Below are 21,028 nucleotides of genomic sequence, written 5' to 3'. Positions count from 1 at the left end.
TAAATAATTTTTCTCAAAGTTTTTTTAAATGAAGAAATTAATATAATTTTCAAAAGTTTTTAACTGATAGGTTTGAAGAAACCTCTCATTATTCTTTTTGAAATTGAAAATAAAATAAATGAAGGAATCTGTACAAAAGCATCAGAAATAATAAGAGCATCCTAGGACGAAATGAAGCGAAGGATTGACCCATTTCGAACTTCATTACAACCCTTAAGAAGGAGGATCCTTTCAGAGACGTTTATCGACAATCCATCAATCTCAGATATAAGTAATGCTAACGCTGCAAATTTTACTATCATGATCGTTCTCGAATTATCCTCGAGCGAACCACATTATCTCCTCGAAATCAATGAACGAAAATAGGGGTGTCGAAGGGAAAGAAGAAAAGGGCATCGGGGAAGAATCTTTTCTAGATATCGTCATACTTGACGAACGATTTCTTTCAACGTGAACCGGCAGCCAACACGCGCATTTACCTCGAAACTCTTTCGAAATCCGGCCATTGTTCGGCGTGGAAACTATTATAGTCACTTTACCGACGCTTCTTCGGTCCGTCATTTCCTACTGGATGACGGAAAATTACGTCGCGAAGAGATCATGAAAAAAGAAAAAAGAAATAAAAAAAAGAAGAAGAAGAAGAAGTGGCAAACGTTCAGTCTCAATGGACACGCGAAAATCGTCGCGAAACTGTTTCTGCCCTGTTGGATAACGATGGAAGAAAGATTGTAGAAAGAGAAAAGTATAGAAACGGAAGTGAAAGCCGTGGAATAGACTTCGTTCGCGAAAAGGGCTATCGACGTTTTCCCACGACACTATCTGTTGCAGACATCTCACGGATAATGCATCAGCCGACGCGAAATATGTTTTCCACCTTTGTCTATCGCTCTCTTTCTCTTTATCTTCGTGTTGCTCGATTGTCACCGTCGCTTTTCAACGCCTACACGTTTTCACGTACCCTCTTAGACAGTATCTGGCTAGGATTTTCCCTAGGTGACAAAATTATTTTTATAAAAATTGTTTGAAATGTTATTCAATTTTAATATATTATTTTTATCCCTAAATATATTATTTTTTTCATCTAAAAAATTTCCGAAACATTATTTATTATCATATTATTAAAAAAGAAAATATTGAATCGTTAGATCTTTCTAATCTTAATTCTATTATCCCTTGGATGACGGACCATAGAGAGAGCCACAATTCTAATATAATTTTCTATCTCATATTATTTTAATTTTCTAAATTTTACACTGTTCTTTTAAAAATCATTCAAGGTTTAATCATAATTTGATATTTTCATTGACGAAGAAAATTGAGTTCAACTCTACACTAAATTTCCCTCACGCTCTTTCAGCGTCATGCAACAGAGTTCACAGATTAAAGACTCCTTATCCTGATCCATTTTCCTCTTTGTACACCAGCCACACAGAGGTCTTAAATCAATTTCGACAACGTCTCGGTGCGTAACATGTCTCTGTGAGTCAGCGACAAACGTGACGCAAACACCCTGTTTTGTTGCGCGAATAAATATAAGTCAAAGACACGAGGAAGTGCATAGAGAGGAAATAGGAAAGGCGAACACGTGCGATATCTGGAAGACGTCGCTTAATATCGTCGCAAATTTCCTCCCGTTATTCCACTGTCGATCTTTAATGTAGCCGTCAATCCTTTCCTCTCTAACGTCTATTTTTTTCCCCTCTCGTAGAATTCTCTGTTTTTCTTTCAACGTAGAAATCGAGGTCGATAGAGATCGATTCTTTGTACTATTTTACTCGTGGCTCGGAGAAGATGCAAATGATCTTAGGCAACAGAACGACGACTCTGGACGTATTTGCATATTAAGCTATATTTTAATACACGTGCGTGTCCGCCGTAACAGCGGGACATTTAAAAATTATACTTGCAAACAGGTCCGCGTAATTAACGTCACCGGCACGCACCATTATCCAACGTTCCTAACGGCTACCGTGTCGTTCAAAATTTGTCGCTTAAGGAAGTGACACGGTGGAGGAAGAGGAAGTGGTACGAGAACGGAATTCTAATTCGCGAATGATAAATCGAGCGGTAAAGGTTCGCGCCACGTACCGTGATAGATGTACCGATGCATTTTTCTACCATCGAGCGACGAATTTTGATTCACCAGAAAATCGAACGTATTTTCATCGTATCGTTAGAAAAAGTTTCACCTGGATAGCTTCAATAATTTTACTTTTATTTTTAAACAGATGAAATTATATTAATTTAATTTGATGGTATTTTAAACCTTCAAAGGTGTTCGATAATTTGCATTATTAATATATGCAAAATTCAACGATCAATCGAAATTAATACCGAATTTAATTCTCTCATTTAACGAACGATCGCAAGACAATGGCAACATTCGGTTCGCGTGCACGGAACGTCGAATCACCGGTTGAGTGACGAATGAAGACTACTTCCGGCAGAATCGACAAGCCTGTTGCGATCGTTCCATTCGCGGGATAATATTTCATAGCAAAGTGGTAATACTTGTCGATCAGATGAACACGAATTCTGATGATATAATTCGATTTTATTTGAAAATGAAATATATGGAACAGACAGTAGGAGAATGTTTCGAGTAATTAAAATTGTTACTTCTTCGGTAAGGGTCTAATTAGGAAAGGAACGATTACATGCAGCGCACTTAATGATCGTCGCGGAAGATTCCTCGGGTCATTAATTCCTTAAATAGTCAATATTACGTTGTTGTATCTGATTGTACGAAGCGGAAAAGAATCCAGTTGCCCTCGAAATTCGCATCTAACATTTCTGACCTGGAATGACCTAAAGCGGCGAAGCACATTAATATAGCTAATGGTGTTTCGGAACTTAGTTTCCTCTCGTGGGACAAAACTCGCTTAATTGGTCCACTTTCCTCTGAGCACGAATTGAAGCGGTAACCACGTTTGTTGCTAATTCATGTCAGTCCCATTTAGCACATAACACTGCTATTGCTATTTACAAAACACACGAACGCGTCTTATATTCAAAGTTACATCGTTCAATGTAAATTTTTATATTCTATTAACTTTGAAATTTTTCAGTAAATATTCTATTTAAACGAGACCTTTTTATACACTTGTCGACAGAAATTCAGAAATAAATCAATTTCGCTAATAAATAATATATTATATGGGTTAGATTCTGATAACTTGGTTTCTTATTCAGAAATTTTTATTCAGTTTTTATTCAGCATAAAAACTACTATCAGAAACCATTGTCAAATCAAGGTGCCCAAGTTATCGAAATTGTGCCATTATATAGGAATAAGATTCTGTATTTAATTTTATCTGTAATTTTTGAATCACTGCTTTTCATCTCAATTTTTCTCGTCAAGTGTATGCGATGTCAGGGAACAAAAGGGGGTTGTGCTTTTGGTGGAGCCTGTACAGGTGGCAGAGGGCCTCGCAACCCTTAACGGCAAACATAAATATTAATAAGCAAGCGGTGAAATTCACGCTTATCGTGGCACCGTGAAGATTTACATGAGATAACACGACTTTCCTTTTGGTGTACGGTCGTTTGTGTTGTTCGTGCACGTGTATCCAGTAGAAAACATGTCGGACATTTACATACGACGGCTAGGATAAGGGAGTCACGGAGATCGTTTTGCAGCCGCAACTTTTATCGCGGCTGATATCTCGCCACCCTCTATTGCATTCTTTTTAGAATAAATAACGAGAGCCGGGGATGATGAAGCAACAGTCGTTACGTATCGTTCTTTGTGCGACACCGGCGTGTGGAACGCTTTGAAGAATCATTCTCGCATGTTTCCACGTCTGACCCGTCGGAAATAATTTATTATGTCAAAGTTGAAAAAAAAAAAAGAAAAAATAAGAAGGTTGTCAAGTTGATCAGTCGCTTGAAAAGACAGTTGAAAATTTAATAATAAAGTAAAAAAGTAAAATGTATTGCGGTGGTATATGAAAATTATTTTTAAAATATATACAAATTAACTTAAATATATTATTTTGCTTTATGAAGATATCTATTTATGAAGTGTATCAAATTTTTCATCAACTGACAATTGTGGAATGATATTTGACAACGTTAATTACAATTAGCGTTTAACGAGACTGGAAAGGAGGTGAGGGTATTAAATTTATCGGAATATTAACTCTACAGATGTCACTAATCAATGTTGTTTAACGCATAGTGGGGGGCTGCCGAGTTATGCAGCGGTTTGTGGCAAGCCAAACGTTATCGAGCAACGCATTCAGATACGAATAGCGCAGAAGGAACACGCGCTCGTAATCACCAACATTAACGTTGCGTTCAGTAATGCACAATACAGCTTCATTAATAATAGAACATTTTCAAATAAATTACAGGCTTTGCATTTCCCGACAGCTTCAAGTGTTTGGTATCTAAATCAATAGCGGTATTTAACAACATGTGGACATACCGCCACGGTGATTAATATTACAATGTCTTCTTATTTTGAATCAGAAAAATTAACCAAAGGTGCATGTAAGTAATTATGTTTGTCAGACTTTAAGCTTTAAATTGATAAATAATTTATGGTATTTGGAAATAATTTTATGTCATGAAATTGTATTAATTATTAATTTCATTTACTATGTTTCATCGCCAACCATTTTGTACTAAAAACATTAACGAAAGGTTTATACCTTATTTTGATGCAGCATACTTTTATGTCATAAAATTAATTTTCTATGCATCAGTGTGACATATTAAATTTCTTTAACGTCTATCGTTCGCTGTGTTTGGCAACCAACAATTTTGTCTTAAGAACATCAACGAAAGGTGGATCTGTACAGTAATTTCCATCAAATTTTAAACTTTAATTTGATGTACCATAAGTGCCCTTTACCACGGAATGTCTTTTAATCGCACCCACATTTATCTCCCCTCGTTGAAATTCCAGTGCAAACATTGCACAGTAATTGTAAAGAAAAACAAGTCGGTTTCAGAGTTGCTTTGATCGCTAACTCCTTGAAGGGGTAGTTTAGTTCACACCCTGGACGTGCATAGTTTCCTGAATTAACTCGTCAAGCATTAGACGGTCGATAATTGGTCGTGGGAAGGGTGGTAGTTCATTCATCAGGGTTAATTTCAAGTGTACTCTAACCGACGGCTATACAAACGAAGATTGTTCGTTCGTTCATCGTGCGTTCGATAAGCTTCGTCTAGTAACGTGTGCTCCTCCACCCTCTGTGGTCCCGGTACACAGGCCGCACAAGCACAAACAACGTCTCTCCCCGAGCGGTGGTGAAACGCCGATGAGTATATTTGCAGATCAGTCGAGCGAGTTCTACCAACATTTCAGCATCGTTAGCATTCAATTACGCGATTATCGAGGGTCTTTGGGCCATTTGTGCACCCTCCACCTCTGTTTCTTTGATCGCTGCCACGTTCCTTTCCGCGATACTTTCAGCGAGATCGAAATAATAGCGCGGTGAAAATGGTTCTTACTCTGTTCGAGGGTAAACGAGGGTTGCCGAAGAAAATTTCTGATTTCACCTCTTACCGAGGTTCGATGTACTTTTTGTGTAAAAGAGAATTTCTTTTGACGCGAAGTACTTGATTCCTTTTCAGACGAGGAAACGTACTAAAGTGTTTCTCTTTAATTTTAATGGAATTTTGTATTTGACAAGGGGAAATTAGTTCTCTTTTATGCTTCTCTGTTATGCTTAAACTACGTTTTCTAATAAATTCTTTTTTTAAGGAAAATTATTTTGCTTCTCCGTTTGAATATTTATGTAATTTGAAAGGAATTTGACATTTTAGGATAGGAAAATTTGAAGTAATATTAATATTATACCGCTTATGTTAAGTAGTAAGTGTAAAGTTTGAATTGCAAAGTAAAATTCTTCTCGTATCTCGATGATAGTTAGGGAAAAAAAGGGAATTTTGCGAGCAGAAGCGAGGAAAACCCTCGGAAAATTACGATCTTCTCGAGATCGCGGTGAATAATTTTGATAAAACGTATTCTGCGTAATTGATCGTTAAAACGGTATGCATGTACGTCCAAATAAATTGCATTGCTATCGCTCAATCTTCAATTAAGGGAAGTTAGCCATGCCCAAATATATCACGTCGCGATAAGTCTTGCTTCTTTAGTCAATCTCCGGATTGTCTTGCATAGATTTGCATTTAAAACGGTATTCTTTCCTGTTACGATTACTGCCAACAACCACCCATTCAATATGCAATCCTCCATCAAACCTGTTGAAATATCTACCAAATAATAAAAAAAAGAAATAATTATTTTAAAATAATGTACCTATATTAGAAAAATAGAAAAATTAGATTTTCATATCTGTGAAATTTTTCTTTGAATATTTAATGGCTAAAAAAATCTGAAGACTTGGAATTAAGCAATTTCACCTGTTATCATTTTTGTCACCACTGATTGTACTCGCGTTTAGATATGAAAAACATTATGATAACCCAGCTTCTTGTTACCATGCTAAAATAAAGCTCGACGTACGAAGGGAATCACGATAAGCGGTTGTACACAGGCTCGTGTTAAAATTGGTTAAAGTGAGAGTGGAAGCGTAATCCTATTTTGTTGAGTAGTATCCCCTTTTCACGTGGCCAGCTTTACGGGACGAAAAGATGAACGAGTGGGATTACTAAATTATTCCACTCCACTTTATCAACGCATAACACTACGTTTTGAGTTGTAATTGTTTCCAGTGGAAAAAAGAGTAGGATCTTCGTTTTTCCTGCAAGAAATCTCATTAACGTTTCATTGCATGATAAAAATCTCTGCTTAAAATAAACTCTCGCAGATCCACGTTTTTTAACCACAGAAATTACCTTTTTTTCCTCCCCTTTAGAATAAAAAGAAATGATAATGACGATGATAGCGTTGTTACTCTTGTAATTAATTTATTATTCGACTCATTTTATAGCAGATTTTTGTAAAGCTTTTGAAATAGGAATAATTAAATTCGACAGGAGTGGAGATGTTTGAAATCTGATTGAGAGAAGATGTCAGTATAGCAGTGTTTCGTTTTAATAGCAGGAAGCAGTCCGTTTGTTCCCTTGCGATGGTCAATATTGGCCGTCACGCGTTAGTTCCTCTAAATTCGCGTAGAATGTACCCATGGGATTCCGATATGGAAACACCAGATTGACGAGCACTCTACAATAATTGTGGTGGCTACCTGCACACGTACGTTGAAGAGGTGAAAACTTGTCAGAGAATTATAGGCTCATAACGAAGTACCTCTGATGCATTTACAATGCATCACGTTGAAATTCATCGATCAAATGATTTGTCGATAGTAAATCTAGGTTACAGGTGTTAACGTTTCGATCTAAAGGATCATTTCAGATCATTTATAATTACTCCAAGTTTGAATTAGAATTGCTAAAATAGGTTGAAAAGAAATTGGAGGAAAATTGCAGTTTGTCAAATCTAAAATATAGAAGAATATTAGAATAATTAATAAAAGTATAACTCTTGAAATCTTAATTACAAATTAGAGATTATTCTTGGAGTAAAATGACCCTCTCTGTAATAATGTAATTTGAATGGTAAATAATTCATTTCATTTTGGATTAATTACTTTTTAAGAAGCTTCATTTCCTCGTGCATGTTCTTTTCTGGTCTTTGAAATTACGTTATAAGGATCTTCCCTTACATTGGAATCATTCCGCAGGCGTGACTTTCCAGATGAGTCGACCTAACAGAGAAAGGAATTCTTTTCAAGATCGTCTTGAAGAATTTCAATAAAAGCCCTGTGAAGGTGATAGTTCAGCATCCAATACATTTTAATATAACTCGTTCGGAAAGTCAGATCGTCTGACCAGGTATGATTCCCTGTCTGATCTACAATTCTTGGCTACCTCAAAAAGATCCTGTCTTTTCAAAATCCAACATCTGTCCTTGGAATATTTCCTTAAAAGATTTTTCTTTACTCAATAATGTTCGTACAAATGAATCTTATCAAATTTTTTATAAGTAATTAGACAGGATTTCTCATTAAAATTTCAAGAATTCAAAATTTTGCTAGACATAAAGAATTCAATTGATTGTTAACTCTTGTATACCAAGTCATTTCCCTGGAGAATTCCAGGATTAATTGAGGAAACGCAATCTCCTTGAAACCAGGGAGATCTAATCGCAGAAACAACTATACACGAGGAATCCAGGAACTTCAGAAGCCCGGTAGCTATTACTCTTTTCAGAAACTTTTTAATCAAATCAGTCCTCCATGAAGTTTCCACCGCTTTGTTTATTATTTAAGCCCCCGGAGAGTTCCGAAAATGTCGAGAATTTTAGAAAAATTAAAGCCTGGAAAGTTTCTTATGGCAAACAGTGATCCTCGAGGATAGGGACAAATGAAAAGTCACTTTCAACTCGTTACATTGATAAATTAAATCAAACACAAATTTTATTATACAAATTAAACACTATTACATTTTTAATCATCTCTTAAAAATGTTACATTTGACTCGGTATTCTTCAATTTAGATCACAAAGAAGATATTTCTAAAATTAACTGAGCAGTTTCAGAGTCATGCAAAAAGAAATAAATAAAATCCTTTTCATTTTTTCTAAAAAAAAATGACTTGTGCTATACATATTTTCATAAGCAGTCTGCTTATCATAAATTATCAGTCGATTCTGTAGGACACTATTTACTCGAAAGAATTTTTGCTGTTCCTCGAAGAAACCTTAAATCCTTGGATGCAATATATCAAATTCAGGAACGTTTTAAAATTCTCCACGTCGTAGCTTGTCGAATCTCACGTACAGTTACGGGATGACAGGGTTACCCTAAAAAGGATTGTATCAGGATGACCGAGGGAAAAACGTTGACCTCCAGAGGATCTGTCTCCTCGGTTGAACCACCGAACAGACCGATGGGTGTTGCTCTTCTTTTTTTTTTTTTTTCTCGTTTCCTTCTATGGCTCATCCGTATCCGAGGCCATTGCACATAGGTAGGACGTATACAACGAAACGGAGTCAGCAGGGAATGACGATGGCTGGATTAGCCTAGAGGCACGTGCTGTGGACACCATTCTCCACTTCGCTTGAGTGCTCGAAAATCACGTTCACGCTGAACTCAGCCAGAAAACAGACTCCGACGATTCACGCATTCTGATTCAGCTTATCCTATGGCCTCCAACCGATCTGCGTTCCTACGAACATCAACCTGAATTCCTTGGTTGCCGGCTGTATTAACATCCGCCGGCTGGAACCGTTTTATGTGCCACTGGAACACGTGAGGGTATTTTCAATTCCACTTTCAATCTTGAGAATTTAATGCCCAGTTGCAATAGCGGGCTGTTACAAGAGGTTAAGCATGATTCTTTCGAAGATAGCGAGAAATATAAGAAGAGAGGAATTGAAATGCAATCAGAAATAACAATATCGTTAAGGTGGCTTGTTTTTCAAGAACAAGAAAACGCAGTCAAAGATGGGAAAGATCTTGAAGTGAAAAGGTAAAAAGAGGAGTTGGATTTCTTCGTTGTTATCGAGTTAGATTTTCCTTCAGTCTTTTTTTTTTGTTCTACACTTTCTGAGCTCTGCTTTGCTTTTACTGTTGCAATTCCTTTGTTCATTTCATAGTAATATTGAGATAATGAGACGAGTTTTCCAGTAAAATTCATACACCGTTTCCCGGTGGACGGGAATTACGCTCAACGGAGATAAAAGTTTAAGGTATTACAAAGCGTGGATATTTTACACACGGTAATAGAATTACGAATGAGATCGTCGCGTGTTGTTGCACCGCATTAAATATGCATCATTTCGATTATCTGGGTGGAAAGTTTTCAATAAACATAAATTACATTCCCTTGCTGAATGATTTTGTAAAATTGCTTCTCACGGAAGACTGTGTAAATAATGATGTAAAAAGAAACACTTTGGTGCATGCATATGGCTATTTTAATATGCCATAAGCACTATTTGATAATATCTTTATGACATAAAATCTTGTTAGACTTCTTTGGTGCAAGAATATAATTTATTCAAAATTAACAAGAAACCATTTTGTATCAGGAAAGGTGCACCTACATGATTATTTTTATTAAACATTAAACTTTAAATTGACATATCGCAAGTGCCATTTTGCAATACTTTTATGTCATGAAATTACGTCAAACTTTCCATGTATCAAAATTGAGAATTTGGTAAGCAACAATCTAATATTTAGGTTCGAGCAAGTTTTTCGAGCTGGATTTTTCAAGAACCAACTTCAGCTGTTGATTATCTAACAAATCACGTATAAGGATTTCTAGAAACCAACGTCGTCGGTACACGTTGAACCGTATTCGAGAGTTTCCCTCGCTTCGTATTCTATTTCCACCTTTTACCAACCTTTTCTCTCTTTCTCCCTCTGATACAGGCTCTTTTCTTGTTTCTTCCATGACCACTGGAACTCTCACTGTTTTCCTTTTTCCATCGAGATTCTTCTTTTCTACGTTGGCTGCTTTTCCCGCGACCCTTTTGACCATTCACCGATAATGTTACGATAACGAGTCAATGGTTGCTGCAGGAAACCGTGGCCGTCTCCTTCCTACGTGAGAAATCAAAGATTCCCCCTTTTGTGTGGTTTAACAGAGAGCGCACACGAGGTCTTCGAACCCTTTAAAATCCGATTTGCCAGCTTTAGAATTGTAAAATATAGCGTACCTGGTACAGTGATTCGAGAAATTACCACTGGTTTACATTCGGGGTCAATAAAATTATTTAAAAATCATAAAATGGTAAAATGTAACAATACACATTTCGGTGACAGAAAATTGGCACACTTTGTAAATTATAGTAAAATGAATACAGGTATTTCAATTTTTATTCTATGCCAAAAAAAATACAAAATTAATATAAATAGATCACTATAAAAATATATTATAAATATAATAAAATATTTCTATTAATAATCTATTGATTTCATTTTGAAACAGAATATATTTAATTGCCAATTTGTTTAATCATTTTTAAAATAAATGATGACGTGTTGAATAATAATACAGCTAGCGCAAAAGGGATGCATTTGTTTTGAATGTATAATAGACAAAAACAGGTTCAGAACTGAGTAGGTCAACATCAGTCTGCTTTTAGTAAACAGTCTGCCGAGTCGACGAGTGTCGTCGGTTTACTTTCTGTTTACTCAAAGCCAGTTCAATGCCGGCGTTCGTTCGGTTCGGACGTAAAGTCGTAGTCGTCCGTGTGTTTCTATGAGTGTAATAAATTATGTGATAGTTAATTAATACCTTGCTTTATGACATACTCAGTCGTAATAATGATACACTTCTTAGTGCAGCTGAATTTTTTATTCTCTTTTAATTATAATTTGCTTAATTTTAGTGATTATTCAAATGTGAAGAATGTATAATATTTTAACATGTTTAATTGCTTTTTAATTGTAATAATGTTTAATAAGGCAAGGAATAAAATGATTAAATTCAGTGAAATTAGTGACTACTGGTGCGTACATGTGAACAGCAGTCCAGTTACAAGGTATGAAACTTAATTATTATCGTTATTATTTTTCTTTGGATAATTAGGTCGTTACGATAGTAATTGGAATTTAATTTTAAGCCTTGTTTTATTTTCATTTTCTAAATTTTTCAATTATTTCTTGAGATATGTGGAAGTCTTTTATTCTGAAATTTAACAATTGAGAAACTGAATTATTTTATGAAATAGTCGTTGATTAAATTTGTCATATCTAAGAGTTGTTGAAAATATTACAAGGCAACGAAGTTACGTCCGGATTTAATTAACCCTGCTACTTCAGCACGTATTAACGAATTTAGAGAGCACTTAATCGTTATTAAATTTCCTGTCACGTCTTGTTCAGTAGAAACAGTGTATGTGTCGATACTATCGGTTATTCTGATCTCGGATGCTTCAGCATCAGCATCACTGATATTGGACTATATGTAAGTAATAGCCCAGGCAATTGTTAATGCCTTATTATCACGTTGTAACGTTAATTACAATGTCTAGCCAAGAGTTCGTATCTTCAAGTTAATTCTCAATTTATCTTGAGAATGTTATTAAAAATACACGTAGAATTTTATTTAAGTAAATATTTTAATTTATTTATAATGAAACATTGGCAGTGACATGAGAGAAAATATTTTTAATTAAAGATAACACCTCTGAAGTGGTATCTACTTTTACAAATGTTCTCATGAGTTTTCATGGGTTTTGGGGCACGAAATAAATTAAGCGATTTCGAATGAAATTTAAAACCGTTTACGCGTTGTTTAAAGGGAATTAAAAGTACTCGAGCTCGTTCATTAATTAACGTAACGTAAATGAAGCACAGATGAACTGGAGTCGGTGACAGAGCGAATCCGTAAATGAATATGTAAAACCAATGCATTTAAATCGACACGATATGAACGCGACGATTTGAATAAATAATATATTTTAAAGTGAATTATTTTACTGAATGAAGAAGGTGTTAATTATTTAACACGAACAAGTCAAAGGTATGAACGTAACTCGTATAATTAGCTTCCTTGATTTTTAATTTAATTATCTGTTCTTTACTTAATAATTTTGTGTATACTATAACATCGTAACTTTTTATTTAATTTTCTCGTGCAAACTGTTTTATCGAACAATCGCAGAGGGATTATATTTTTTTCGTTAAAAAATGTACAAAATAAAAGGCAATACTTCACATAACAATGAACACGCCAAAACAATCGGCTCTCCATAATTACACCGTTATTTTTCGATACCTGTTCGATTTTTCTCATACCCTTTCAATGGATTCGTTTCCAATTTTCGATTTGACATGATATTAAGATACATGAAAAATTTTCAAATTCATACAGGTATTTTCAAGGTGTATGATAAATTATATGTACATTTCTCATGTAATTTCTATTCACTCCGTAAATACGATTAGATTTTCTGTGAAATTAAAAATATTTAAAATGAAATTTCAGTATCGTATAAACAATTCTGTTTTCGATTTATTTATTGAAATAAAATATATAGAACACGCATAATTTGCAATCAATTCGATACGAGTTAAACATATGTAGTTTAAAAAATTATAAATAACATTTATTTTCGAATCGATGTTTTGTTTTTTATCCAAATACAGTATTAAATCGTATCGAACTAAAAACATTGGAAATCAGTTTCCACCAATTTAAATACACGATCCAGTTATTAATATATAATAAAACGCAAATAAACGCATGCAGATCAAACGTAGCAGTGATATATGAGTTAACAATGGCTCCAAAAAATTATACAAAATGTTTAACTCCGAATCAGTGCCTTTTATTGCAATAAAAATTTGTCTGTAATTACAATTCTCCAAAATTACAAACTTTAAAAGTTTAATAAACGACAGGCTGATTTAATTATTATAATAAAAGCTACATTAATAAGCAAGAATTCTGATTAGAAATAGTTGGAGAAAATGTTTCAATTCAAATCAACGCGTTTCATTGAAGTAAAAATTTTTCTCAAATAAATCACACACGTTATTTCTACCATCTCTTTGTTTCTCTCTCTGTCGTGAAAACGCGGTCAAATATAACGAACAATACGAGTATTTTATATTTCCCGGTTCTCGAGCACCATAAATTGCCCGGGATGCATATTTTTTGCTGAAAGTGTGAATATGAAATGGTCGTATAAAAATATATATACTGGACATTTGTTTAAAAATGTGAATTCAGTGTTTCGTCGTGCGGTTCACGAAAAACGTTTTTATTCCATGCAGATCACTTTTTTTCCCTTCCCCTCTGTTTTCCGCGATCGATCAGGTCTCCTTTACATCGGCATTTTCGCGTGAATTTTATCAGGTAATAGCCGAATAAAGTTCGGATCTTTTTAGCAAACCCTGTATTTGGAATTATACGCTCGAATAGTCGTCAGTCGATTTCTCTATTCGTGTCCAATCGGTGTACGAGATCGAACTGTCGTAGTTACGCTTTCGGCCAGAGAATAATATTCAGACATTCTGGGTCATGAATGCACGATCATTATCCCTTTTTTCCACCTACTCTTTCGATTCGATCGATATTCACTTGTACCCTCGACAAAGGTGATGAAAATTGAAGGGAAAAAGTGAAATGTGCGTAGAGAGTATTTCAACAACAGGCTTTAGAAAGGAATCATCACATTTAGGGTACATTAAAAATATTATTTTACTTAAATAAAATTTTAAAAATTTCGAATTCTGTACCTCCCTGAAACTCTGAGATATCGAGTTCCAACAAAAATCATGATTTCTTAAAAATTCTAGAATTTCCATAATTTTGAAATCGTACAGATTTTTATATTCTAGGATTCTGAAAAATTTGGGGCATCTTTGAGTAAATTAAGTTTTTCTTTCATCACTAACTGTAATTTCTGTCGACACTGTCTCCAATAGAAAGTGTTTATTTATTCATACATTTCTGAATTTACCAGTAACTCGATGTAATAATGGAATGACTATGTGTAGCATTACTGACCTACTTTCATCTAAATCAGATCCTTTCGACCTGTAGTCATTTATAGGTGGTCTTGTCAACCCAGAATTATTAGTATTGATTCTTAAAGTTTAATAACATATGTATTTAAAAATTGATTTCCATTTTAGTTAAGTGGGATATTTGTTTTCATATAATGATTGAAATGTCAATGTTATTCCGAAGCTCTCGAATGCCACTTTAGTTAATTTGAAACTTGTCTTCGTTCATGATGAAAGTCTTAGAAAATGTTTCTTTGCATTTCACATTAATATACAGAGGCAACGAATTACGTGGAGCATTGGCGAGCTTTGCAGGCGAAGCAAAGCAATCAAAGTAATTGGCAATTTTCTACGGAGTTCGATCCTTTCGTCGGCATTTCATGGTCAACGTCCTTCGTTTTCTCTCTTTCAGCCGCAGAAATCGTGTATTTAAACGGAAACTAATGGACCGTTTATTGACCGAAACACTTTTCGTTTGGTCGATCGTTGCACAAATTCGATTAGCTTCCTTCTGCTCTTGATTATCAGCAATTTCCTTCCTGTATGTTTCAATTGATTCGATAAATAACGAACAGTACACAAGCGAACGTTTACCAATAACTTAATCGAGTCAAAGCTTAGAAATTATTTCTTGTAATTCTTAGGAACCTTACAAAGTTACAAATTTTACAGAATGAAAAATTTCCAAATTTCTAAATTTAAAATTACAAATTTATTAAAGGTATTGCAAGTGTGACATTTTCCATTTTATTATTAATTTTGTAGGATTTTTATTGTTCTAAAGTTGACAGTCGATTTTTCTTCATTTAATTGAATTCATTGTGTCATTGCTTTTTTTTTATTAGACTCGTCTATTAAAACGTCGATGCAAGTAACGCTTCGACACCTAGAATGTATCAGCCTCTCAAGTTATTTACAACAAGCAGAGTAATTGGCAATTTTCTCTTTACATCGTTGTCTCAAAGAACACTTTCCACTGATAAACGAATAATAGACCACTTAACAGCTAACTTATCACTCTTTATTCCATAGAAATAATGATCAATTTTGATGTAAATTTTCTTGAAATATTCTTGATGATTTTTTAAGCATTCTTTCTTAATCCATTAGTATTTTTAATTAAAAAATTACTGGTTAATTGAAATATCGATAAAAACATTTAGGAAGTCGTTTTTAATAAATCTCAAGCTTAGAATTAATATTCCATAATTATTATTTTACAACACTTTTAATTCATCAAATCTTGTCAGACTTTACACTATGCAGATATTATCACTCTAAAATAGTATAAACAGTTTCAAATGTTACAAATTTCCCAAGCAATCGAATAATTTTTATTATTTATCGAAGTCTTTTATCCTACAAGAATATTCGATATTCGGTTTAAACGACAGAAATGAAAGTATTGGAAATTTGATTACAAATAGCACAGATAATGTCTCTTTGGAATCGTTAGTTTTTCTCTACGTTCCAGCTTGTGAACCATTTTCTTTCACACCTTTATCACTTCTATGTGTATACAGGATTGTGTAATTCACAGTAATCCCTGTCTAATGTCCGATAACCTTAAGTATCGCTAAAGCGTTTTTGCAGCAGGAATAAAAACGTGAAAGCTTAAGGTGTGGTAAATAACGATGGCAATTATGCAGGGACAGGTAAAGATTCAGGTGTTTCCTATTTTCACGTTTGAAATAATTCAGTGGAAAGAGAATGCATTTAAACCGCCAAATTTCAACGTTGGAAAGAAGTCTTTAGATTTGTCACACAACAGAGGTCTTAGTCACGATTCGATCACCTTTGAAACGTCGTTTGCTACGTTGGAAACGTGATTGGCACTTGAACACTATCGTACTTTAGTCGATTCAATGGAACACTAAACAGTGATTGAAGTGTGACTTAGCTGCGATTGAATCGCTAGTGTGAATTGAAGTATAAAGTGGTGTAGGAAAGATCCAAAATCGTTGGAGATTTAATGCTTTTGTTACACTATTTATTATATGTAAATCTGTATCTTTTTATGTGAGGAAGACACTCAGGTCTTTATTAAAATTTTAATAATTTTGTTGTGATATTACGATTTTTATTTGAAGCTTTCTTTTCCTTAGTTAATTGAAAAATTGTATTATTAATAAACTTGAATCTGTATTTTTTTTAATGAACAAAGCAGTCAAAATTTTATTAGACATTTTACTAGAAAATTTAGTACTTCCCATATAACACAACTAATCAAAATTTGATTAAATTGTTAAAATAAGTAATGAAAATTGCTTTTCTTCTGTAATCGTATCGTGTTTCGATATTGCTTTATTTTATTGACACTGCAGCCATGATTTTTGAAATCGTAGAAATATTACGTACTTTTCGCCCTGAGATTTATTTTGTCCTTGTCGTATATGAAATGTCACAGAAATATCGATTTCGATGCATCTCGTATATCGAGTTGTGTTTGAATCGGTAGAAACATTTGTTTCGAACATTGTTGAAAAAAGAAATATATGTAACATGTTCGAATGAAATGTAACACTGACAATATGTATTTTTTCGAACAGAATTTTGTCCATTTTCATTTGATACGGTTATTTAATAGATGATCAATTTTAATTTGTGGTTCCTCAAATAATTGTTGTTTATTTTTTCTGATTGCAGGGACTACTACTATGACAGGTGAGTGCAAATTCCATGGTGATATACAATTTTGTTCAACGATCAGGTATCGTAAAAGACAATTTAATTAAATTTTCATTTATATAAACAAAGGGAAACATTGCAGTTTGATTAGATCAGGTTAAATTAAATTAAATTAAATTGCTATTACGCTACAGTAATTTTCTTTGACATCTAAATCACTAAATGCAATTATTACATTATAAATGGGTGTAACAGTATTTTTTTAATTCATTATTATTGTCACTTAGCAATGGCTTTACCATGCTAATTAAAATTGAAGATTTCGGTCGATAAAATATTATCAAATATTTATTATACAATTTTTAATATTAATATTGTATTAAATTAAAAAAAAAAAGAACAATAACCTTTCCATTTAATAATCGTCAGGAAGTGGAAACAAGCAAAATTTTGTCTAAAAAAAAGAATAATAATATCTGCATATCTCCTGAATACATAAAGGGAATCTGTGAACGTGTATGGGTTCGTTGGTGCAATTTTGAAAAGCAGACACATAATTTGCCATCGATGCTGGAATTATGACTACCAGACCATAAATCACAATTATTATCTCGGACCGTTTCCCGAATGTTTTGCTTCTGCATGGTGCACGCGATACGTACGAGGAATATCAGCAACAATATTGAAGTTTATTAATTTATTTTTGCGTACCGTTTCGCATCGATGCATCGGCGCATTTATTACCATTTTGGCATCGATTAAAATCAGGCTAATTAAAATCGAACGTCATCGCTCTGATCGACACTTTCCATTATTGTCCGTGAAAGAAATAATACACGTTTCGATTAATTATTTTGTAAGTTCAAGCTCATTAAAGTACAACTCTTATTTTTCACATTGGAAAATAAATATTACACTTCAATATTATAAATGCTTGAAGTTGCAACTGTTGTCATAAATATAATTTTTCTGAATATCTACTAAAATTAAAAATGCAAGCTGTATATCAGCATCTCTCAGGAGATTAATACACGCTAATTGCTTTATTTATTTATTTATGGAACTGTCAATAAACAATGTAAAATGTCGAGGATTTAATCGGGAATGCACGATCAACTAGGTCATTTTATTCGGGAGGACGAATTATAAAACATCGACGTAGACTCATTTAGTTCAGTGTGTCATGTTTTATTTTTTTCGTTTGTCATAAGAAGCAACTGTAAGGAGTCTAACTTGAAACGGGAAATCGCATTCGACTCAGTTCGAAATGACTCGACTTCCGTAAGATCTCGTGTATCATCGTCAAAGAAACTTCTCAGCTTGTCCGTTTAAAAGCTTCGCTGTGAAATTCTTGAAAGCCCTACTACTTTCTAATACCGAAATGCTGAGACTTTTCTCCAACGTATAACATATACACACTCGGCTGACATAAGTAAAAGGTATATCCATATTGGTTTTTAAAACGTTAGTAACAGAGCTTTAAGCTGGCACAAGAGATAACTCGACTAAATAATGAATTAAAAGATTATTTGGTGCATTAAGAGACCCGGGAGCGGTGTCGTTTTACGTTTCTCCGCAACCTTTTATTTATTTATTTATTTATCTTACCGAATAATTCGCTTGCCCCTCTACGGTGCAAATGATTTATTTTATAAGTGAGGAAGAATAGGTACAGAATATGATATTTTCAAAGGAAACTTAATACTGAAACATTAGATAATATTTAATACTATGTTGCATCATGTTGCATACGAGGTTCTTGTATTTTTTAAACATTCGTATTCATATTGTCAAAATTCCTTATTTTAAATTAACTCTTTGAAGCACGTGTAAGTTTGATATTATCTGCCTTTTTAACATTTTCTAACTCTCAGCTTATTCCTCCTAATTAATCAGTTAAAAAATGAACAAGGGCCGCGTTGATTGAATGCAAAGAATTTAAAGAGTCGCCGCACGTATGATTATCATAAAAGGCCGGTACACGCTAACGTGATTAGGTTCACGTGACCGTAGATAATAATTATTAAGTCAAAGTGAGGTGACTGGTCGAGATCTCGTATATATTTCATGCAGAACACACACCGGAAGTCGGCTGAAACGGCATTTTTCTCCTATTTGTTCGCACCCTTCTCGCGAACTGAATTTCCGTATAATTTAGGATCCGCTTGTACCGAAGCTAAGAGAGAGAGCGAAGACTATTTATCACTCGATAAATCTGGTCGTTGCAGTCGGTATCGATTCCTATCTTCGAGTTGCTTCGGAAAACAAATTTTTATGTGCAATCGGGGATTGGCAGGATTATGGAGCAACGTTCAAACTTATGGGTGATATTGTTCGCACCGTTCGATTTTTCCATTTCTTTTCGCATTTCACTTGCTATTCAAATTTCAAGAATACAGATGTGTTTCCTTGTTTATCATCAAACTTAGATTTCTGAAGGGTGAGGTAGTTTTCTTTGGTATGTAGTGATATTGAAAGTTTGCCATTTTAACCCTCGAACAGCGGACCATCGAGAGAGCCATTGTAATTTAATTTTAGATTAATGTCCTTGTATGTGTTTTGTAAATGTGGCTCCGTTGATCGAGGGTTAAATTCAATGAACAGTAAATAATTAGTAATTCGTAGTAATATTAGAAGGCCATTGACGTAACTAGAATTTTTTCTAAGATAAGCCAGGTCCCCCTATTACAATATTTTTAGATAAGAACCAAAGCTGCAAAAAATTCCATCCACGATTATTCAGCTCCACTTTTCACTCGCATTTTCCACGAAATCCTCGCAAACTAATTCCTCGCTGTTCCTGCGTAATTCACACCCAATAATGTTCGCGTTTCCCGTTCTTTCGACCGTGTATATTTTTTTTTTTTTTTCGCGATCAGTGTGCAGCAAGGGATGCGAAAGCTTGAAAAAGCCAGGACGGTCGGTACTTTTGCTTTAATTGTTGCGATTCAGAGACAGTTCGTGACCAGCATGTAGAAATAGGAGGTCCGAATAAAAGTCATAAGCTCAGGTGAGGCTGTTGCTGGCCAGCCGTGTGGAATGGAATTATAACCTGAAAGAGAGAGGGAGAGACGAGGGCACATTCATGGGGTTCTGCTAGCTTTTCTTTCCGCCAAACACAACGGCAAACCACGTGACGTTGCTTTATTAATTTTTGCAAGAACGACGGTATACGCGAAACGCGACCAAAACCTCTCTACCCGGTTAACGTCGTTTCTTTTTGCTCGACCACTGTTTTCCAACGGACTTTATATTCCGTTCTTGCCCGCTGCTTTAAATATGCAACACGCACCACATAGGAAACACACACTGTAACGCACACGATGCCTCCGAATGCCAGAGGCAACGCGAACGCCATTACCCCGGCAAGAGGGGAGGTGGGGAACATTGTTCGTCGGGTAAAAAGGAATTGATTGCTTTTGATATCTTTTCCAACCTCGTCGAACAAGGGGGCGTTTTTTTTTTATTTTTTACTTTTGCACTAGCGTGTTTTGTTCGTGGTCGAGCGTGTATCTGCGGCCAATTTCCGGCCAGCTCTCTTTTCCAGCAAAACGGTCTCTCGTGTCCAGGGAGTAACAAATTCTGGACGCAAATGACGGACAAAGAAGTGGCTCGAGATCGAAACCACTACCGTAGCGTCGAGAATTCGCGTTCGATTAAGTTTCTTGCTTGTCGTAGACACGCGCCAATGTTCTTCCCTCCATTCCGATACGTTTGCTAAATTGTATTCGAGAAACCGTGTTTCGAAGGTAATTTTAGTATTGCTTCTGTACTGACGATTGGTTTCTGTTTTTGAACATAGTTTTTAGGGGCGATTTTGAGAATAAATAGGTTCAGTTAAAAAATTCTGTAAGTTTTACTTGGCACTTTATTTCAAAATTAATTTACATTTGTAGAAAGTACAAATTGCTAGGGTCTGACCTATCCTACCTTAACAGTTATTTGTTAATTTAATT

General features: G+C 34.6%; 1 protein-coding gene across 4 annotated transcripts in view; it reads left to right on the top strand.

Moving 5' to 3' along the window:
- The window catches only part of LOC117604412 (uncharacterized), a 201,701-nt gene that overhangs the window by 161,426 nt on the left and 19,247 nt on the right, over nt 1-21,028 (top strand). For 3 of the 4 annotated variants that reach the window (XM_034324430.2, XM_076689248.1, XM_034324434.2), the window contains one exon: nt 17,091-17,108. In XM_034324430.2, coding sequence (XP_034180321.1) covers nt 17,091-17,108 — 18 coding nt within the window. Of the gene's footprint in view, nt 1-11,143; nt 11,471-17,090; nt 17,109-21,028 lie in introns of those variants that run through there. The other variant, XM_034324435.2, reaches the window with a different exon arrangement.

The sequence above is a fragment of the Osmia lignaria genome, chromosome 7, assembly GCF_051020975.1.
Source record: "Osmia lignaria lignaria isolate PbOS001 chromosome 7, iyOsmLign1, whole genome shotgun sequence".
Taxonomy (NCBI): Eukaryota; Metazoa; Arthropoda; class Insecta; order Hymenoptera; family Megachilidae; genus Osmia; species Osmia lignaria.
Note: the sequence above shows the minus strand (reverse complement) of the source record. Positions and strands in the feature narration are given on the sequence as shown.